Raw genomic sequence first — 23,215 nt, forward strand, 5'->3', positions numbered from 1 at the left:
AAGTTGTTGAAACTGCCATTGTGAGAAAGAGAAAACAGGAGGAAGAACAAATTGAGACAGCTGAATTTGTTCTGGCTTTTTGTTCAATGAAGGTGACAGGTGCGCACAACAGGACTGCACTAGTGGGAGTGCGGTATATGTTAAAGAGTTAATAATAGTGTATTATCAATGAGACAATGAAACCATCAGTTGATGATGGTATCTCAACTCACAGGGGTAAAAGCAGGAAGCCCCAAGGTTACAGCCTTCCAAGATTGTTGACTCAGGCCAATTATACAACCACTTGGATGTTAGAAGACCAGGGATTGTCTGAGGCAGGTGAACACTTGTCCTCGCCTTGAGGCAGAACTGCAAAGCTTGGTGTGGTACCTCTGGGCTTCTTTTCCTCACTCTGGATTCCTGACTTGCAAGTTACTGCCTATGTCCAAGCTGACCTCCACCATGACCACTGCTGTTGCGGCAAGCAGGCCAACAGGATGCTTCAGCTGGTCAGGGGCCAAGCTGGCCCTGCAATAGCTCAATGCATGGATATACCAGCTCCTGCACTGTAGATCAGCCCCAAAAACCAGGCTTTACACAGCCACTGAAGATCAGGGGGCATTTCCTGTGCCTGTAAATCCATTTCTTTACTCTCAGATTTTTTTTTACATTTCTTTACAGTAAGCAGTGTTTCACTCTGTAATCCATCTCACACAGCAATCCAACTATGATCCATGTGTAGGTGTTCTTGTCCATGCATGCTTTTTTCTTGACATGCACTGGGTTTGGTATTGATATGATTTGGATAGGGACCCTTTGAATATATGACATGGGAGGAGTGGAGATGAGAGGGAGAGTAGATGTACCACCCTGACATCTGTTTGGGGCACACCAGTGGACAACACAGGACAGCCAGCACCCCGAGGAGCAGTGCTCACCACCACTGGAGGGTAGCTAGGTCCTCTCTTCAACTCGTGGAGACAGAAACTCCCCTGGAGCAGCAACCTCACTTCCACACTCACAGTGCACCTAGAGGCTGACATGGCATTTCTGGTGTTTAAACAAACCTTGATTAAAACTCTACAGCTTTCCTGTACAAATCCCTTTCTCATTTATGTAAATTCAGCAGACATATAAACACCTCTATCTAAACCTTTCTGCCTGATCCACTCCTAAATTCCAAATGGTAGAACTGGGTATCTCACGAAGATGTGTAGGCTTCCACTGGTGCCACCACCCACATAAAGAATGCAGGACAAGGCCTGCAACGATCCCCTTAGTTGTCAGGGGAATTGGATTGAAGAAAGATGGACAGGAAAATTGCTGATAAGCTTTCCTCTGTGCTGTCCAAGAAGAACGTCTGCAGGAAGGAGGATCACAGATGGGTTTGCAGCTGGACAGTGGTAAAGGCACAGAAACTAACCTGTTCTTTTGTCAGATCCTGGCTGTTGCTTTGTGCTGTTAGGACTAATGTGACTTTTTTCTTACACTGGATGTTCAGAGTCTGTAATGTCCACCTTTGCACTGATCTGACTCACAGAGGAGGTTATTCCACCCCAGAGACAGAACTGCAGTTGCTCTTGCTGGGGTAAAACATGCTATTCTCCATCCATACAGCCATCCTCTTTGCATCCCGTCCTTGCAGCTGAGGATGTCCTGGGTTAGTACTATCAGTAAAGAAATGTTTAGATGTTGTACTGAGATACATGGTTTAGTGGGAAATATTGGTAATAGGTGAACAGTTGGACTGGATGATCTTAGAGGTTTTTTCCAACCTTGGTGATTCTATGATTCTATTCTATGATTTTATGATCTCATGGCCAACCCAAACTTAGCCTCCATTCAGCCATTCAGAACATTTTTCTCCAGAGCACAATGGCCCAGCCACTGAGAAAAAATTCATATGATGGGAGGAATCCTGTGGCAGTGGGCCAGGATGAGGTCCTGAACTGAGTGGGATGTGCTGGCCCCAAACCCAGGCAGGCAGCAGGCAGCAGTGTCCCTGCATCCCCAAGTGGCCTTGACAGATCCTCTCATTCTGGCTGCTGGGGAGGTGGATGAGATGCTTCAGGTGGCTTTGCAGATCTGCCCAAGATTTGGCAACTGTTCCAAGTGCTACCAGGATAACCTCCATCAGCAGAAACATCAATATATCACATATGGTTCTTCTGTTGGCCAAGCAGGCTCTGTAAATAAGCCTGCAGCTAGGATTTTGCCTCTGGACTGAAACCAAGTAAGGGTTTGAGAAAACCTGGACATATTTTTTTGGACAAGGGTGGATTTTTTTAAGACAAGGAATATTAAACATGCTCGAAATCTGATGCTAACTCTCTAACTTAGGAGATGCTCATCAGGAGTGCTTTGATCAAAATGAGCACCAGAACTGAGCCAGATTTTGTAATCACATTCAGAGTTGGTAATGCATTCCCCATCTTTTGCTGTCCCTAGTCCTACAGTGAAGGGTCTGTGAAAGCCCCCACATAAATGCTACACAGAGCCACCACTGAGGTCCTCATCTCACGCATGAGTAACTGACGGTATATCTTCAAGTTACCTGTAATGTGATTGACTTTTTTTCCAGGTGAAACACAAAGAAACACTTATCTTAAATCTGTCTCTGTTTTCAGAAATTTGAATTGTAGCTAAGGAGCCACAGATTGTGCAGTCTTTCTGTCCTGATCTGACAGTGCAAAAAGTGGCAATTGGTGAGAAAATATCAGTGGGGGAAATGTCTCATCACGCCCTGACCATCCAGCACGGTCCTGCTGCAAAGCATGCCCTTAGGCAGGCCCATCCTTCATAGGCCATGTGGAGTCAGCTCTGAAGGGACAGCAAAATGAGTCAGCCTCATTACACAGACGTCACCTTTGGGACTCATGCCATGTTTGTAAGTGATGTTTACTTTCCCACTCCCCCAGGGGCTGGTGCAGAGGCTTGCTGCTATTTCTTGTTTTGTTTTTCAGTGTGATTCTGGCATTGGCTCCTTCCCACATCACCGCCTGCTACCTGTGCATTGTAATTCCTATAGGCTGTATCTCTCCCGGAAGCATAATTGGCTTCAAGCTCTGCTGTAACTCTCAGCAGTGCTCTTGGTCACACTCCCAGGCAATTGTATCACACAGAAACAATCCCAAGCAAACAGCTCCTTTCAAACGCTTTCACTCAGGGAACATCTGTGAAAACCAGAGCAGCACTACATGAAACAGGCTTATCAATCATAGTGCTGTATGCTTTCAAATTTGTGTATTTTCAAGATGTTGCAAGACTAGCTCTATTAGAAAGGAAACACGATGTCTGCTTCATGTTTTAGACCATAATTTAACTGAAATGAGAGTTCTCTGAAGAGCTGGATAGATGCCAGACCTCCTATCTCAAGTAATTGGCTTACATTTTTATGATCTTTCTCTTTTTCACATTGTACAGGGCACTATACTTGCCAGGTTCAACTTTCGCTATGGCTCTTCTGCCAGCACAGACAGTGCCTTCAGGGCCAGCCAGGAGGGGCAGAAAGTGCACTGTGGGCAGTGAGGTCAGAGCTGGCAGGGTGCAAACATGAGAGTGGTGGGCACTGAAACAGCCTTCCCAGGGCAGGGTCATGGCACTAAGCTTGCCAGAGTTCAACAAGTGTCTGGACAAAGCTCTCAGACATATGATCTGATTTTCAGATCCAGGAGTGTGGAGCCAGGACTTGGACTTGATGATCTTTACGTGTCCCATCCAACTTGGTTTAAGAATTGGAGCCCTCCTGCCCCTTGGCTCACAATCCAAACCAGTATCAGAGGATGCTCCAGGAGCAGCGGGTAGTGTGTGTCCCCTGCTCATCTCTGTCATCAAAATACCCTGCATTCAGTAGTTCTTAGATATTGCTAGTTAGGATCTGTGGGCATAAGGGAGTCAGAAATGTTAACATCACCAAGCTTGTGTACGTACCACATGGAAAGCACCAGCTGCCCTGACAGGCCGGAACCCTCTGACGGGAACACAGTGGTCGGCGTGGCCGTTGCAGAAGCAGCTGCCCTTCACAATGAAATCGTACACGGCGTAGTGCGGGGCTGGTGGGGCAGGCGGTTCCAGCCGGTGGCAGGGGCAGCTCTGCCTCTCCAGCAGCCGCACGCGTAGGTTGGTCATCTTCAGCTGCGCCTGGGCCTCCGCACTGTATGGGTCCTCGGCAGCATGTGGTGGCGAGAGGGCTCGGTATATCACCTGCAGAGGTGTGGGGCAGAACGGGGGGTGTTAGCGGTGTGGGGCATTCCCAGGTGCATGCAACACCCTCATACCCTCTGATGCAACAAATCTGGTTCCTACAGCATTGCTGGCCATTACCCTACATTTGGCCATTAACCACGGCTGACCAGCTCAGGGCAAACATCAGGTGAAGGACTTCTCACCAACTTCTCCCGCCACTGCCCCTTATTTTTTTAACAAATGAAGCTCAGATTTCCAAATGTTTGGCTTCCATCAGTCCCAGGCCACTTCCTAGATGTGGCGTGGCAGCAAGCTGAAAACCAAGATAAGAAAGAAAGAAAAATTGCAGCTCCCAAGGATTAAGAAAATACTTCTCAATCAGCCTTTATTTTAACTTCTGTCTGATTGAATAAGTAAATATTGGCTCAAATGAAACATCAAGAGCGCTAGACAAAAATAACTAATTTTCTTCGAGAGCTTTATTTTAAACTTGCTGGGCCAGCTGCCTGCAGTGTGTTACCAGAAACAGCACGTCATTCATACAACTGTCATTCATGTGGAACGACAAATTTACGATATGTATTAGTTACCAGAACATCTAAGTTATGGTTTACACTTCTATGGTTTACACTTATTAAATAGCTAGATACTCCTTCAATGACCAACTGGCTTCGGAAGACCTGTGAGTTATAATGTTTGCAAGCACCAGTTCAGTCAGTTGCTTGACTGAGTGCAACATGGCCTAGTGGGTAGATGCACAGCTTCCAGCAGTGGTGTAAAACCACATAAAGTTGTCAGACAAGCAGTCCTTCCAAGGTACTCAAGAATTTAGCTGATTCTACCAAAATGCTGTCAGAAGGGAGCAGGTTGGCTTGGAGAGGTGGCCAAAGAAGTAAGGTGGTGCATCCTTTGTGTGGAAGTAATGAGTCAGATAAGGGACATTAGTAAATAAGGACACTTTTCGAAAGGTGTTTCTTCATCCTTTTCAGGGATATAGACCTGCTTTTCCACTTTCCTGAAATAAAATGAACCCAACAAGCAGCCCTGCACCTCTCCTCAGAAACTGCTGTTCACCCAAACACACATCAGCGTCGTCGTGCTCGCATTTACTTGTTTGTGGCTCTATGAATACAAGATGCAGAAAAAAAATTCCCTGAAAAACTTCCATTTTGGAGACATCGATTCCTTTTAGGGCAGATGATGGAAAATGCCTGACTGAGAATTTTCAGTAAAAACTAGAATTTTGGTTTCCTAGCTATTACATCAGTCTTGTCGCAGAGAATTCTTTGCTCATCCTCATTCAGATGGGAGTGGTGAAGGAAATACACAAATGGAAATAATCTATGCTAGATATAGCAACAGACATTTTTTCTGATTATTTTCACTTTTTCTCATTTATCTATCCCATTTTATGGCAGGCAACTCATGCCTGTAACCCTCATAAAGGCAGTGCAGTGAGGAAATCAATAGTCCCAAGTGCCTTCACGCTGAGGGAGTTAAACCATGACTCTGTGGAATTCAGGGGGAGTTATGCCACTGATTTCAATGGAGCCAGTATTCCAGCTCAGGCCCTAAATCGTTACAAACATTTCTTTTTATGGTTGCTTGAAAACAGTGATGCTAAACACGAGCCCTATCTGCAGTTCCCAAGGGCTGCAGAGAAAAGGCTCACCCTGCTGCCCCGGCTGCCCCGCACTGCTCGCACAACAGCAGGGGAGCTGAGTCTCAGCGCTGCCACTGCAGTAAACACCCCCATCCCCCAGTTCTAGTGGGTCTGTTTTAATAAAATACAAAACAGTCATTATAACATGTGAGATTTCATACAAATAGCAATTCTTTGCTCCGTCCCAGCCGACTGAGCCGTAGCTCCCAGTGGCTGCACAATAAGATCAAGGATGTGTTTCCCAGCAGGATTTCCCTGTTCAGTTGTTAACCTTGCCAATTCATCCCAGCCTGTCTCTAGAGTAATCCCAGCACATCACTGAGGTCACACGTCCCCATGCAGCTGTGGTGGGTTTGCTGCTGCCCAGCACCTCAGCCCCATGCGCATCCTCACACGGGCTGCGTCCTGCTTTCACCTCTCCTAGACTTTTCCATCTAGCTTTCCACTGCAGGATTTGAGATGAGTGAGCTGCCTCTGTGCATGTGCACCTGGCCACGGGGTGCTGCAAGCCTGGTGTCCCCGAGTGCCCTCTCTGGCATTCTGCATGCAACAAGCCTCACCAGGAAGCACCCCATGGCCACCAGAGCTGCCTGTCTCTATGTGTCTTATGAACAATATGCCAGTAATCAGCATTACAGTGTTAGGTAGATGGTGTGACTTCTCCCACATGATAGTCAGCATCATGCACGACAGTCAGAAGTGGGAGGACAGGATCTCTACAGCAGCAGCTGCTCTGTATATGCCTTACTACATATTTTGATTTTGTAGAACAAGTAGGAAGTGACAAATTGAAAACCCACAGTGCTTTTATGCTGGACGTGCCATAATATATCCTATCAGAAAGGCATTTTCATTCCCAGTGTTGTGAGCTCATTGTAAATCTTCAGATGTTTGGGATTCTTCTTTAGCACAGTCCCAGGAACAGAATCTCCCTCTTGGCTCCCATTTAAAAATAACTATCTAGCAACATCTCATATCTGAGGAGCAAATGTCACAAAGTAGGAGGCAAATAAAATGAACATCTGTTTTCAAATCAAAATACCAAGTGATTTTTGGGGTTATGTTCCTTCTAAGCCTTCTAATTGTGCTGTTGGATCCCATGTCCATAAATATGATGCTTTCATGAAACAACAGAGGTGTGATTTAAAACTTGCTTGAGGACATGTGGGTCGGAGGAGAAGCCTCTCAGGATTTTTGTCCCCATGAAAAACGTCCAAGGAAAAAGCAATGCTTTCAATAAGAAATGGAAAAGCAGGCTGAAATCCTCGTGTTAGGCAACAGCACAGCAATGCCTCTCAGTGTCAGTGAGCCTGGTGCAGTGTCCACTGCCAGATTCTAGCTCCAATGCCAGCCCCGTGCATGCTGTGGAATGCAAACAGGCTGCTCTTCAGCCAAGTTCTCCATGGTTTGGGCACATGGCAAAGCTGACACCCCCTAATAAATTTTCACAGCGTTTCCATTTCCTCGCAGGCTGTCATGAGGAGCTCTTGATCAGCTGATTATTTCACTTTTTTTTTTTTTTTTTTTGGCTTAAGAGGCACAAGAAGCTTTAGCTACTTGCCGTTCCCCGGATGCAAAAATGTAGCCCTGAATATAAATAAAACAGTGGCTCTGAGCATGGTGCACTCAAGTAACCGCCTGCACCACAATGACCTCGATTTATAAATACATAAAAGTCCCTTTGCAAGAAGTACCCTAGTATGTTTACACTCGAAAGGCAATGAAAGGGCATCTTTATATATATAACCACAGTGGGAAGGAAAATGCTAATGAATGATGCTGAGAACAACAAAGTAGACTCTGAAGTCAAAGTGGCCTGAGGAAGTCAACAAAACCAATACAGATCTGCTGCCAGTAAAGCTGCCTAGATGAGTCACAGTGTGCCATGGACCACCAGAACCTCTACCCACCATGAGCCTTTGTCAAGATGCAAGTGACTGTGGTGATAAAGTCAACCCTTTAGGTCACTTATACTCATGATACTTAAGAGACACTTACAGGAGAAACAGGCACCCATGGGGCAGTGTGCAGGGACCTGCTACCCTGTGTCCTACTTGAGGTGCTGGGCTTGAGCTTCCCAACAGCCCTGACTCAAAGTTGTCATGCTGAGCCTGCAAGGCACTGGGAGATAGTCTGCAAAATGACAACAGCAGAAATGACACAGAAGGAGTAAATGGATGGGGGAGTCAATGAGCATGTACACATGGAAAGAAGGAAACAAGAAAGGAAACAGCCAACAAACAAGGAAAACAGCAAAATCTGTGCTGGTGGACCCTTCACCCTGTACAGCTGGCTGCTGGAGCCCCAGTGCGGGTCCTTCTGTTGTGATGTATTACCCTTACACCAAGCAAAAGAACTATTAAAAGAGAAAGCCTCATGTATCTATGATGTGCTACACCCACTGCAACAACCCTATGCTGAAAAAAGGCTCTTTGGTGGCTACTGTAAATAATGGCTACAGAAATCTGATGTATACCACCAACAGCAGCTACTGAGATGCTGGAGAAGTGTCTCTCCTGCAGCTGTTACAACTACTTCTCATTCTCCGACTAAGGACAGCATTTGGCCTGTGCCTACACCCTTTTTGTAGCACATAAAATAAGGCAAATGACTCCCTGCCTCATCATCCAGGAGTCATATAATCTTGCAAAGACTTCAGAAGGAAAATCCAGCTGTTTCAAATAACTGGTCCTCATGGGAGCCTTGGCAGGTTAATCTATATTCAAGACAGCTTTCAGTTTGGGGAAACTCAAGACATTGCTCTGCCATTCTCAACACTGAGAAGTTGTCCGGGAAAGCTCCTAGTCATACATGGCAGACAGAGAGGGGCTGGAAAAGGTACAGGGAGAACAAGGTAAGGACCAGGGTTCCTACAGGATCCTGGATGTCTCTGGCAATAATCAGCCAGACGAGAGCCATCTTCTCAGCTCCTTTTCGAAGTCCGACTGCACAATTTCTTCAGATGAAAATGAAACAGTGCAGAGTCATTGCTGCCTTTAGTCAGGTGATGATCACAGAAGTAATGTTCTTATCACAAAAATCTCTCCGCAGTGCAAACAGCTCGAAACATTAGGATTCCTTCACCTCAGCAAACAGCGCTTCTCCATGAACCGAGTTTATTCTCCGATGGCTTTATTTCGCCTAATCACCACTCTCACTCTTCTAACAGGCAGAAAACCTGGAAGACCAAGAAAAGCTGGAGCTGTGTCCAGCAAGGTAGGGAGAGAACTGGGCCTGCTCGTGCAGCTGGCTGTCTCCCTGTGGCCACAGAACAGCCCCTCTCACTGTATCCTACAAAGGCCTGCAAGGGTCAGAGTGTCAGCATGGATGCCTGCAGCAGGGCTAGGCATTGATGGCATTTCTTTCAGCTGAAGCGTAACTCGACTTCATGAATATTTTTCCACTCCTTTTGTCTATAAAGAAAAGGCTTTGTGTCTGTAGAGCTGGTTGCTTGGTATTGCAGTGGAAACCATCCAGTGACTGTGAGCAAAACGTCAATTTGGGAAAAAGAACACCTGTCTGAATTGTATGCAAACAGGTACAGTCAAAAAGGCCGTGAGAAACAGCATTCCCTTTTCACCCTGAGGCTGTAGACTTTGAACACGGTGATGGGGCATGGGGATGCAGCACAGAGATCGGCAATAGAGGAGTGAATGGCTTGTGTAAGCCTGTTTTGGACACTCATTTCTTCCTAGAAAAGTTGCCCAGGCAGAATCTGAGGACTCTGCCATTTGAGTAGGATTTTGGATGCTTCTAGAATGGAAATTTCAAGCTACTACTCACTGTGCATGCCAATTAATCTTAGATTAAGTCCATGAGCTTTTGGTCCAAGGCTCCTGAGATGCAGCCATTCACTGCTTTAGGTTACACACTTTCCATGTAACCATTAGTACCAAGAAAGCCCAAAGAGAAGTACAGCAACCCTGCTTCACAGCCAGCAAGCTGGGAGCTGAACAAGTAAGCCAGTCTTCCCTGCATGCCAGTAAGGAGCAGTGAAATGGAGCAGCGGGGAGCAGTGCTGCAAGAGGAGCCTGTGGCCTTTTCTCAAGGGAAGCAATAGCCTTGCTAACGAGGCCAGATGCCAGTTCAGAGAATTAAATTTTCCCTATCCAAATCCCTTTTGCTTCACATGAGTACAGTGCTCTTCAATGCCTACATAAAAATGTAAGTTTGGAAAACTGAGCCCTGGAGCCCATTCCTTCTCTTGCTGGCAGCCTACAATATAGAATTCATTTTCTTTCACAGCCCCCTCCCAGGAATAATTTGTTTTAGCCAATCTAGTCATAATTTAGCCATAATTGGAGGCCAATCTAGAAGCCTTGATCTGCAGCCGTTAGAAACTTGCTTTTCTAAATAGAGGCCTGTCGGCATGCACTATTAAGCACTGACTATGCTCCATCCTGGAGGTGGCTGCATTTCAACAGCTAGCCAAGCGGAGGGTCAAATTCTGTGTGCCAAAAAGCCTCAGAGAGCCAGAGAGAAAAGGAGAAGATGAGGTCTTGCTGTGGGCTGGCTGCAAAGGAGGAATCAAGGAGAGGATAGCTGGGCAGATTGAGAAGCTTCTTGCTCTCACCCCTGGTGAGCCCAGGCTCTGAGGGAAGGTATCTTTCATGGGATAACTCCCTGAGTACCAAAGCTTCACCTCTGCACAGGCCCAGAGCTACCTTTGTCCCGAGTCCTCTCAGGCACAAATGAAAACTGAATTTAGGTTTCCAGTTTCTACCTGAATACGCCCTGCACTAAACTACCAGCTAGCAAGCCTGGGATTTTCAGGTCCCTACAATACATCATTGACATAAGCCTAACATAAGCCCAGAATGGGCAGATTCTTCCTAGAACCCAAAATTTAGGGCTCAAAATAAAAGTCACCGAGCACCTTTAACTCCTGTTTGTGTCACTGAGTGTTGCAACTGCTCAGTGCCTATCACGGTCAAATTAATCAAGAGTAGGACCAAACTTAGTTTTGCTCTATAGAGTTAATTTCAGGTAGAACCAGTAGGGCTGCTGTGCAGATCCTTGAGGACAGAGACAGGCTGAAAATGCTCAGCAAGACACACACGCACCCCACAGTAAAACAGTGGCATGTGATGTTTCAAACATCAGCAAGCAGCATGTTAGAGTCTGTTGCTGGAAAACAGTCAAGCTGCAAGTACGCCTCTCCTATTAATAACACGCAGCAACAATGGCTGAAGTCTCAAAGTGATTTATTAGCAGTATTCTGAATAGATAAACACTCAAATAAGTTGCTAATTTACTAAAATCTTGTCAAGGAGACTCTGCTTCAGTAAGTCCTTTTATGCCAGAGCTTGTCTAAATGGGGACACTCAGGCGAGCTAATCTGAATTGACCACAGATGGGAATTTAAAGTAAATGAGATAATTGCATTGCAGAGTGGACAGTCACTCTCACTCACAGTTAAAGAATTAACATCTGCTAAGGGCCTCCTCTAGACAAGCCCTTAGCAGTGATCTCCAGACAGGGATAAATTTAGGATTAGCTTGTAAGGCAAGAAATATTAATCTGATCCAAAGTGTGGGAGGGCAGATAGCCTTTTCTGTATACTAATAAAACAGAGCACAGAGCTGAAGGAGTTTATTTCTGCATCTTGTTTACTTAGGTTACATTTGGCTGGTGAATCCAGTTCAGACTTCCCTTGCAGGAATATGGTTGAAGGGTTACATCCTGGAAAAATGCAAAAAATACCCTGGATTTGTAGCACATTTATACAACCCATGCTAAAATATGGCCCTAGCCTTCCTGCTATAACACTGATAACAAGAGGCCAGCACCTAAAGGTTTCTGCATCTAGGTTACAAGGATCACTGCTGTGAAAAAATCCACTGAATTAAGCATGGGGAAAGTCTTCAGTCAGATGTTTTGTTAGGCTCCTGCATCCTTACAGCAAAGTCATTGCTTCCCTGGCTGCAGGTCTTCTTTGCCTGAGAACAGACTGGGGCCAGGCAGCCCCTGATGAGGCTCAGCTCAGCAAGTCTGGGAACACACTCACCTGAAAGCACCTGCTTAATTCCAGTGACAGTGCCTTTAAAACCCCAAATCATGGCATCATGTTCTTGAAAGGATGAGAATCTGGTTGGAGCTGGTTGGCATTTAAACAGCTCTTCTTCCAAGCCCAGGATCGGTGCGTCCCTGTGAGCAAGAAATCAGGAAAGGGTGGCAGGAGACCTGTGTGGATGAGCAAGGAGCTCATGCACAAACTCAAAGGGAAAAAGAAGGTCCATGAAATGTGGAAAAAGGGTCTGACCACTCGGGAAGAATATAGAAATGTTGTCAGGGCCTGCAGGGATGCGACGAGGAAGGCTAAAGCCCACCTGGAATTGAATCTAGCAAAGGTGGTAAAGGATAATAAAAAAGGTTTTTTTAAGTATGTTAACAGTAAAAGGAAGACTAGGGAGAATGTAGGTCCCCTACTAAGTGAGGGGGGTGTTCTGGTAACGGGGGATGCTGAGAAGGCGGAGATACTGAACGCCTTCTTTGCTTCTGTCTTCAGTGAAAAAGCTCCCCCTCGGGAATCCCAGGCCCTGGTGGTTAGTGAGAAGGTCTGGGGAATGGAAGACTTCCCTTTAGTCAGGGAAGAGGCGGTCCGAGAGCGCCTAGGCAACACCAATGTTCATAAATCCATGGGACCCGATGGGGTGCATCCACGGGTGCTGAGGGAGCTGGCAGAGGTGATTGCTGAACCGCTCTCTATCATCTTTGAGAGGTCTTGGAGAATGGGGGAGGTGCCTGAAGACTGGAGGATAGCCAATGTCACTCCAGTCTTCAAAAAGGGCAAGAAGGAAGATCCAGGTAATTACAGGCCAGTCAGCCTCACCTCTGTCCCTGGAAAGGTGATGGAACAGATTGTGCTGGATGCCATCTCCAGACAACTGGAAGAAAAGGAGGTTATCAGGAGTAGTCAGCACGGGTTCACCAGGGGGAGGTCGTGCTTGACCAACCTGGTAGCCTTCTATGATGTTGTCACTGGCTGGGTGGATGGGGGGAGAGCAGTGGATGTAGTCTACCTTGATTTCAGCAAGGCATTTGACACTGTCTCCCACGACATCCTTATAACGAAGCTGAGGAAGTGCGGGATAGATGAGTGGACAGTGAGGTGGGTTGAGAACTGGCTGACTGGCAGAGCACAGAGGGTTGTCATTGGCAGTGCAGAGTCTGGTTGGAGACCTGTAACCAGCGGTGTTCCCCAGGGGTCGGTGCTGGGACCGGTCCTGTTCAACATCTTCATCAATGACCTTGATGAGGGGGTAGTGGCCACCCTCAGCAAGTTTGCTGATGATACGAAGTTGGGAGGATTGGCTGACACGCCCGAAGGCTGTGCTGCCATTCAGCGAGACCTGGACAGGCTGGAGAGCTGGGCAGTAAGGAACCAGATGAAGTTTAACAAAAGCAAGTGTAGAGTCTTGCACCTAGGGAGGAATAATTCCATGCACCGGTACAGGTTGGGGGATGACCTGCTGGAGAGGAGCTCTGTGGAGAGGGACCTGGGTGTCCTGGTGGACGACAGGTTGGCCATGAGCCAGCAGTGTGCCCTTGTGGCCAAAAAGGCCAATGGTATTCTGGGGTGCATTAAAAGGAGCGTGGCCAGCAGGTCGAGGGAGGTTATCCTCCCCCTCTACTCTGCCCTGGTAAGGCCTCATCTGGAGTACTGTGTCCAGTTCTGGGCTCCCCAGTACAAAAAAGACAGGGATCTCTTGGAAAGAGTCCAGCGGAGAGCCACAAAGATGGTGAAGGGCCTGGAGCATCTCCCCTATGAGGAAAGGCTAAGTGAGCTGGGTCTGTTTAGCCTTGAGAAGAGAAGACTGAGAGGGGACCTGATCCAGGTCTATAAATATCTAAGGTGTGGGGGGCAAAGTGGCGAGGCCAGACTCTTTTCAGCAGTGTGCGGAGACAGGACAAGGGGAAATGGCCAGAAGCTGGAGCATAGGAAGTTCCGCACCAATGTGCGCAAGAACTTCTTTACGGTGAGGGTGACGGAGCACTGGAACAGGCTGCCCAGGGAGGTTGTGGAGTCTCCTTCTCTGGAGATATTCAAGACCCGCCTGGACGCCTACCTGTGCGACCTGGTGTAGGGATCCTGCTTTGGCAGGGGGGTTGGACTCGATGATCTCTGGAGGTCCCTTCCAACCCCTACGATTCTGTGATTCTGTGATTCTGTGAATCTCTTCTGGTAACTATGTGAAAATGAAATAGCACCAAATAATTCTTTCCAATGAGCATGTTTCACGCTTATGACATCTGTCTTGTGTCATATGCTCCAATACATATTTTGGTCAATAAGCATAAACTGATGAGTTGGGTATGCCCTGCGCTCCATCACTAAATAAGAGACATTACTTGCATGGTAGTACTCTGTGCAGTGTTAAGCAGCATTCTCTCCTCTTCTCACACTTTTAGGACTTGTGAGTCTTAAGAGGAGTGCCTGAGGGAACTGGGATTGTTCAGTCTGGAGAAGAGGAGCTCATGGGAGACCTTACTGCTTTCTACAGTGACCTGAAAGGAGGTTGTGGTGAGGTGGGGGTCGCCTCTTCACCCAGGTAACAGTGACAGGATGAGACGGACTGGCCTCAAGTTGCACCCCAGAAGTTCAGGTTGGATGTTAGGAAAAATTTCTCCAAAAGAGTGGTTGGGCACTGGCACAGGCTGCCCAGAGAGGTGGTGGAGTCACCATTCCTGGAAGTGTTCAAGAACCATATCACTGAGGGATATTGTCATTGGGCATGGCAAAGATGGGCTGATGGTTGGACTGGATGATCTTAGTGGCCTTTTCCAGCCTTAATGATTCTATGACTCTGTGATTCTGTTATCTTTCTTGTGCCATATACTCCAATACACATTTTGGTCATTAGGCAAAAACTGACTGGCTGGGGATGAAAATAGCCTGATTTTTCCATATTTATAGAAGCACAGTGTAGCAGATTGCTACCTTTGCAGTGTTTTGGGGTGAGCAGCCACGTCCTGCAGCTCTGCAAATTGCTCATCCACAGGGATGGGCAGCAACAAGCAGTAACCCCTCTGTTCTGCCAAGTGCTGCCAGAACCTGCAAGCCCTGACCCTGTGCCTGAAGATGCACATGGGGTGTTGAAATATTTGAAGGAGGAAAAAGCGGTACATAGATGGTGTGACACACAGCCTGGATCATGGGCTGTGGTTGTTACACTGTGCTAAAAAATACCATCAAGAGCTTAAAAAGGAATCCAGTAGCACTTAGGGAATTTATGTTTGTGCTTTAAAGAAAACTGCGGTAACTGAGCTGCAGTTAAATAATACCCTTGGACATCCCAGATGACTGCATATTTAAAACCACTGTTTCAAGTGAAATTACTGCTTCCATATGTCAGGAATGAGGTGCTGCCAGAAGTGGGAGTAAAGTGCTACATAACTCCAAACAGAACACAAAACTCTGATGTTTCTTTAGGTGAGATCCATGTTGCTATTGGCAGTTAGGAGTAATTGCTGGAATGTAGCACACTGTAATAAATTAAATGTGATATTTGCTAGGCATGCATGCTTGCCATCTGGTCACCAGAAAGCTGCCATTACTACTTTGCAGGTAAATACAAGGGAACTGAAATGTGCTATATAAATAAAACCCTACAAGCTCCAGCCTCTTGGACCCAACATTACTTTAAGCCCTAGAATAATTAAACGATCTTGACTTTTATAGCTTCTTTGCAATAACACAAACTAAGGCACTGCCAGAAGAAGAAGTCCTGAAGGAGCAAGCTCAGCAAATAGCCTGCTTTGCAGCTGGCTACCGCAGATGCATCAAACAATACCAAATTTCTTTCCTTTTTGAAAATAGGCACTGATTTTGATGCATAAGAGGCCCACCGTGCCCACACACTGCACCAACCTGCTGAGGGATTTGAAAGGCAAGGACTTGCACAGGTGTTTGCCAGACATAGCCCTGGTGCAGACACATTATGGGATGACTACGGTGACCAACAAGGCAAGTACCAAATGACACTCTTGAGTTTCTCATCACCAAGAACAGCTATTGGGAAAGCTGATAAAGGAGTGCACTTGTGCACTCAGTACCTCAGACACATCCTGCTTGCTGACCTAAGCTACAAACATCAGTGCCATCCCCGTTGCAGGATGGTACTGCCTGGTGGTTGGGGTGCTGGGATCATGGGCTGCAGGAGCACCGAGGACCATGACAATTCCCAGAGGGTGTGTCCTTGCTTCTCCTGCAGGTCCACCTTCTTAGTAAGCCTTTGTGTCCCTTTCTAGGCAAGTTCAGTCTGCTTTTTGGGGCAGGAGAGAAGAGATGGAGGAGAAGAAGAGGAAGAAGATGAAGAAGATAATACTTTCTCTGGCCAGCCAAGAAGTCGCAGAGAACTCTGAACAGGAGATTTTTAGACATGACTGCTGGTCTCCAAAGACGGGACCTTCACCTCAGATCACATTATCAGCAGAAAACACAATTTATTGGTAATGACTAGTGGAAAATTGACACCTTAATTCATGATCCACATTTGCTCTTCTCTGCACTGCGGCACCAGTGGGGTTTGGTTTCCCACGCAGACAGGTCCACAGGATAAGGCCACAAGAGGGAGCTGCCTCAAGGCTGGGCTGGGCCCTGAGGACCCTTCCCAGCAGGGACCCCACGAGCAGCCACCAAGCAGGGTGCCCAGCCCCACATCATGGCTTTGGCATGCTGGCAGCATGCTGCCTGTAGCACCTCTAGATGTGCAATTTGTGACCTGCCATTTCTGATACCAAAAATAACCTGCTCTTTCACATGCATTCTTCCTCTTAGCAAACGGGATCTTTCTCCTTGTTTTTTTTTCCCCACTCACCTCTCCTCCAGTGCAGGGGAAGGGGCTGGAGTATCTGGATGTGCATGGGGCTCCCCTTCGCACCATGTCATCCTCCAGCCCGAAGGCCGTCGAGCAGTTGGTGGCAAAGTACTTATAGGCCTGCCAGGTCTTGCCAAAGTCCTGTGAGCGCTCCAGCACCATGGCCGCCGGCCGGGGTGACTTGAAGACCAGGATCAGGTGCGTGAAGTAGAAAGTGGCTTCCAGGTCCAGCTGGATGGTCTCCTGAGGGGCGTCCCCAGCCGCCTGCCACCAGGTGCGGGGCAGGCGGAAAGGGGAGTCGGCCATGGCAGCGGGGGGGTGTGCCAGCCCTGCGTGGGCCCCACTGCAGCGGCTGCAGCTGGGGGGCTTGCAGCGGAGCGTGGCATCCTCGGTGTAGGTGCAGAAGGGCTCCGTGGCACGGCTCCCACAGGCCGTCTCCGTTCTCAGCGTCCGCCCGTGCGCCAGGTTGCCAAGCCGGGGATTGCAGGCCTTCTCGCATGGGCTGCTTGCACCGGCTGTGCTGCCCGGGCCTGGAAGGAAAGCAGTGAGACTATGGTATGCATTTCAGGGCTGCTCACCAACCCCATGTGGGCTGCGTGCCAGCCAGGCACAGCTGCGTAGCCAGTGCCCATCAACCCCACAAGAGCTGCACCACTGTGTAGTGCGCTCCTTTGTGGAGCTTAGTATGCCTAAAACAGCAAAATAAAGTAAAATGAAAGCCCTCAGGGCTTCCCTGTGCTTGGGAAAATCCCCAGCGAGAACTGCAAAGAGATGAGGACAATGAGGGCAGGAGGAGAGAGGCCTGCACCTCACCTTCCCACCCTGGTGGGGACACAGAAAAGCTCAGGGGCAGTGGCAGCCCCATCCCATGGCCATAAGAGGACCCAGGTAGTCTTAGGCACAGGGAAAGGCAGGAGGAAAGCAGAGAGTTTCTGTGGCACATGCCATCTGCATCTCCCCATATTGGGGCACAGGAACTGGTTCCTGGTTTGAGCGCTTCCCCCAAGTGCTGACCCCAAACCTCCACAGCCCTTTCCAAACCCCTCTGTTCCTACCCTAAATCTCCCCGCAGTCCCGAACTGCCGCAGAAGCTGAATCAAAACACTGCTGAGGTTTGGAAGCCTGACACCAAAGTGTGTAAAGCAGGGGGAAATAAATCCTTGGTTGAAATGGTGCTGGCAGGCTGCCTCACAGCTGAGCCGCTGTGGTTTGTGTGCAAGTCACTCTGGCAGCCTCATCAATTTAAAAATCACAGCAAAAGTGGCAAAGGAAAACAAAATCACTGCAGGGTTTGGTGTGAAACCTTCCGCAAAGCAACCTGCCTGGCTCAGGAGCGTTTGGTGAGGGGTCTCCACCTCTTCATTAACAAGTGTAGCAGCAGGTCAAGGCTGTATTTTATTAACCATCACTGCTTAATATGTTAAAAAATAATTTAAAAAAAGGAAGCTCTGATGACTTGGATACGGGCAGCCAAAACATCCAAGGTGCATAATGTCTTCTTTCTCGCTGTGCCAATCGTACACAATTAGCTTTGTGCACCAATTACTGTGGCATCTTGGCGTTTTTTGTTATGTCCAAAGGTCATTTCAGTTTAGCATCCAATAAATCCTTTATTTGGGGTTTATTCAGCATTCGCTTACAGTGTCATAGCTGCAATTAAGCTACATTACCCACTAGCAGAGACAAAGCCTTCAGAGCCTGATGGATTTCCCTATTCCTGCCTCTTACAAAGCGCTCTGGAAACAGCACAGTTTTATCACCACTGATCTGTGTGGGTTCCTGTGCCGTTATTCAGAACAGATGCAGACTGCTGCTTGTAACACACCTGCTGCTGAGCACTCCTGAATTCAGTCCCTGCACCACTCTAGGCAGAAGCCTCGGGCACCTTTAGCAAGCAGTAAGTTTAGCTTCCTAACAAACACAAAACCATCAATATTAACTGTGCAGCACCCATCTACTCGAGAAAAGCAAACAAACATAGCTGTAAAATGCACATACATCTCCTGAAGACACTTTCCAAAGCACTGTGCAAACATTAACTAACCCACACGGCTCTCCTGAGGGATAGCTCAGTGTGTTATATTTCCATATTATCAGGTAGGCTTGCCGCAAGCTGGCCTAACTGACGTGCCTAGCTGCTTTCCTGGATGCTTTGGCTACATGCAGCACAGCACAGCTCGCTGTAAACAAGCAAGTGATCGCTGACTGAGCGCTGGGATCAGAACAAGGGTTTGGGACAGGGAAAATGCAATAGAGCTCAGCCAGCACCTGGAGCCTGGTCAGGATCCTTGCTTGTGTTCATAGCATCCTTTTAGTTTCCCTGTACTTTGCCAGTGATTGTTCTCAGAGAGGTGTGGGGAGGCTCTGATCGATGGGAGACTTCTCGGAGGCTGTCCTGGTGCTGGGGCACAGTGCTGCCAGGAGGGCTGGCTCCCAAATTCCCACTTGAGGTTTTGGGATCTGAAGGGATTTGGTTCCCAGCACTCTGTCCCAGCCACCTGTGGGCCAGGAACATGGGGTCCCTTCCTCATCTGCAGGTTTGGGGCCGAGGACTTGGGTTCAGAGGGGCTGGGGAAGGAAGGCTGCCACACACAGACCCCAGTAGGGAGAAGAAACCCCTGTGAAGGGCGTTTGTTTTCCTTGGGTTAGCAGTTGCATGATGGCCACGGAGCACCGCGTGTTATGAAAAGTGACAGCTTTCCTGTGTGCTGCCGCCTGGCCCAGGAATTTGGTGAAAGGACAGATGAGGGCAGAAGGATTTTCCACGCCGCAGCCCTGGGAAAGGGGGTTCTCCGACTGCCCTGATGGATCTGGCCGTCTGAACAGCCCCGTTCTGCACTGCACATGGTACCGGGCTGGGTTTTTTAGCAATGAGTAAGAGCATGCAGCGAACACCATGACTCACCTGTAAAACATCCATGGAAAATCATATGCTTCCTGCTTAAGCATTTTACCGACACTTGCCTTGTAAAGTTTCACTCGTAATTCGCGATCCGTGAGACGTTTGTTTCCCATCTGGGTTTTTTCTCCTTTATAGAGCGGCACATTGGCGCCCAGCTCGCAAACCCCTAAGGCAGCATTACGCAAACCCGACCGGCTCCGGGACCGCACCGCGGGGCGATGCGGTGGGAGGTGGGTGAAGCCGCGTAACGCTCCCCTCGCTCCGGGAGTTCAGCGCACGGAGCCCCGCCGTCCGCCGCCCCACGCATCCGCACAGCCATCCATGCCCGCGTAACCACGGACGCGTACGTAGGTGCGCACACGCCCGCGCTCAGCTCGCCCGCCCGCAGAGAACGGAGAGCGCCCGCCGCTCGCGGCTCACCTGCAGCGCCCAGCAGCACTACCAGCAGCACAGCCAGCACCAGCGGCAGCCTCGTCCCGCGCCCCATGGCCGAGCCCCGGCCGCGGCGCCGCCGCCCGCCCCGCGCGCCCCGCGGCGCGCCCGGCCCTGCGCGGCATCAGCGCCCCGCGCGGCCCCGCCGCCCGCCGCCCGCACCCCGCGCCCCGCCGCCGCCCGCCCCGCGCTGCCCCGCCCCGCGGCCCGCCCCGGCGCGAGGGAAGGAGCGCGGTGCCGGCGGACGCCCGCTCGGGACTTTGCGGTCGCCGCGGCAGCCGTGGTGAGCGTCTCATCCTCCCCAGGGCTCGGTGCCCGATGCGCAAAGCGCCCTGCTCGGCGGGTCGCTCTGCCCCGTTCAACAGGTGGGTTCTGAAAGTGGAAGAAAGGCTGCTCAAGGCTGGCCGTCACCAAAAGGCACCGAGAGGGGATGGCGGTGGCTCGTCAGCTGAACGGGGGGGGGTGTGAGTGCGGTGAGGATGAAGAGGAAGGCAGAATGCAAGGTGAGGAAGCACAGGTGCAGGGGCAGGGCAGGTGTGGATGGAGAGCACACATGCATAGAATCATGGAATCATTAAGGCTGGAAATGATCACTAAGACCATCCAGCCCAACCATCAGCCCATCCCCACCATGCCCCCTGACCATGTCCCTCAGTGCCACATCCACACAGTTCTTGAACGCCACCAGGGACGGTGCTCCATCTCTTCCCTGGGCAGTCTGTGCCAGTGCCCAACCACTGTTTCTGAGAATAATTTTTCCTGATATCCAACCTGAACTTCTCCTGGCACAGCTTGAGGCCACTCCCTCTTATCCTGTCACCATTACCTGGGAGAAGAGGGTGACCTCTGCCTTGCTGCAACCTCCTTTCAGATCACTGTAGAGAGCAATACGGTCTCCCTCTCCCCTGGACTGAACAATCCCAGTTCCCTCAGCCACCTCTCCTGAGGCTTATGCACCAGACCATAGCTCCACTGCCCCTCTCTAACAGACTCCATGTTCCTCCATGTCTTTCTTGTAGTAAGGGCCCCAAAACTGAATGCTCAAGGTGCAGCCTCACCAGTGCAGAGTACAGAGGGACAATCAACTCTCTGCTCCTGCTGACTACACTATTTCTGATACAAGACAGGATGCCATTGGCTTTCTTGGCCTCCTAGGCACACTGCTGGCTCGTGTTTAGTCAGCAGTCAGCTAATACCCTCCAGGTCCTTTTCCACATTTGTCCAGACACTCTGCCTGTAACAGTGCATGGGGTTGTGACCAAAGTGCAGGACCTGGCACGTTGTCTCAGTGAACCTCATGCAATTGGCCTCAGCCCATTGATCCAGCATATTGAGATTCCTCTGTAGGGCCTTCCTATCCCCAGGCTGATCAACACTTCCTTCCAGCTTGTTGTCATCTGCATACTTACTGAGGCAGCACTCAATCCCCTCATCCAGATCATCAATGAAGATATTAAACAGCCCCAGTGTTGAGCCCTGGGGAACACCTCTGGTGACTGACTGCTGGCTGTATTTAACTCCATTCACCACCCTTCACCATTGGGTTGGTGACCAGAGAGTGGCCTCCGCACATTCCTTTCCCCTAGCTCTGTGCCTAGGGCAGGGACGATCTGGGATTTGGCATCTTGAAACTAACATGTGGAGCTCATACTAAAAGCCAAACCTGGGTGAAGCATGTTGCCTACTGCCTGGCTGCACCTGGCCAGCCTACATTTTTGTCATAAAAATCTCAAAAATTCAAAAGATCAGATGTACTTTAACCAAAGGCTTGTTCAAAGATCACCATTTCATGTGCTGCAGGACACTGTTACAGTTTAACAGAAGGCCCTGGGGCAGACACATGGGCAGCAGAGGGAGAGGTGGGGGCAAAGAGGTCTGGATACCCACTCACACTTTGTTTGAAAGGAATAGAAATTGATTTGTTTAAAGAAGAAATGTGGTCTTGATTCAAAGCCCACTGAAGGCAATGGGTGTTGACCTGGGATCAGGCGTTCTAGGGTGGGGGTGGCAGCCACCTTCCTGTTGTCTGTTTTGGTACCATGTAATTAATCTGTTCTATGAAAACCTGTCTTGCACTCTTCCATTTTTTTTTTGCAAACCACTGGAATTTTTCCAGCCGTTGTCAAATGAGTAATGAAAACATTTCATTGACTCATCGTGTTTTGAAGCAGCTTGATTCCCATGTTTTCTGTATGAAAACAAACCCGTGGATAATCCGGAGTGACGACTACTGATTAAAGCTTCATATTTCCTTGCTTACGTTGCTGTTAAAGCTCAGGTCTGGTATAAGGCAGCACTTCTCAGGCAAGTGAAGGAAACAAGGGAATCAGAGTGCCGTTACTTTTCACTGTACCCAGTGATCAACTTTTCTGAGCCAAGTGTTTTGCATGCTGGGCCAGTGCATGCAGGAGTGAGAGAGCACTTGCATGGGATTTAGTGTAATTGGAAGTCAGGTCACAGCAGCATCATGGCAATGATAGTGCCATTCTGCAGGGGCCCAGAGAGAGGATGGAGAGCTCCCCATTGCTACACATCTCAGGAAGATATGCAAAGGGTCAGTGGTGAACCTGAGGAAGAGAGGAGTAGGGAATGCAGGAGGTACTCCCTGCAGTCCTTTACTGGGAGCAGTCTCTGGGGTAAAAGCTTGCCATGGTAACTCCTTCACTGAGCACTGACAGAGCCATGTGCCACACAGTCTGTTGGAAGTCTGAACCGTCTTCCCTCTGCTGATAGCACTGGCCCTGTGGTGAAGGAAAGGGTCTCTCTGCACCACTTGTAGAGTAGTATCACTGTGTTGGAAAAGACCACTAAGATCACCTTGTCCAACCACCAGCCCATCTCCACCATGCCCACTGACCATGTCCCTCAGTGCCACATCCACATGTTTCTTGAGCACTTCCAGGGACAGTGACTGCACTCCCTCCCTGGGCAGCCTGTGCCAGTGCAGCATCACTATTTCTGAGAAGAGATTTTCTCTGATATCCAACTTGCCAAAGGGACCTTGCAGTCCAGCACGGGTTCCTCACTGGCTGCAAGATGGGCATCACTTCCTTCACTGCCCTTTCTCCAGGTCAGTGGGACAGATGAGACCCCCTGTGGTGTCACAAGGGCCTGTGAGCTGCTGCCCTCTGGCAGGGCTTTGCTTCAGGAAGGAGGTAGAAGCCCCGAGGCTGGCTGCAGTGTAGCATGGGCTCCAGCTGTGCTAGGTTCTACCTATCTATTGCTCAAAAAACC

The 23,215-nt window shown here is 49.1% G+C and overlaps 1 protein-coding gene across 3 annotated transcripts in view; it reads right to left on the reverse strand.

Annotated features, from left to right (window-relative positions):
- NTN4 (netrin 4) overlaps positions 1-20,078 on the reverse strand; it is a 37,973-nt gene extending 17,895 nt beyond the window's left edge. For 2 of the 3 annotated variants that reach the window (XM_031600435.2, XM_031600436.2), the window contains exons 1-3: positions 19,970-20,078; positions 16,648-17,177; positions 3,910-4,182 (exon numbers count right to left, since the gene is read on the reverse strand). In XM_031600435.2, the coding sequence (XP_031456295.2) occupies positions 3,910-4,182; positions 16,648-17,177; positions 19,970-20,036 (870 nt within the window). In that variant the 5' untranslated portion in view covers positions 20,037-20,078. Of the gene's footprint in view, positions 1-3,909; positions 4,183-16,647; positions 17,178-19,552; positions 19,902-19,969 lie in introns of those variants that run through there. The other variant, XM_090140067.1, reaches the window with a different exon arrangement.
- Positions 20,079-23,215: the final 3,137 nt, after the last annotated feature.

This window comes from Phasianus colchicus, chromosome 1, assembly GCF_987193195.1.
Source record: "Phasianus colchicus chromosome 1, bPhaCol1.hap1.1, whole genome shotgun sequence".
In the NCBI taxonomy this organism is placed as follows: Eukaryota; Metazoa; Chordata; class Aves; order Galliformes; family Phasianidae; genus Phasianus; species Phasianus colchicus.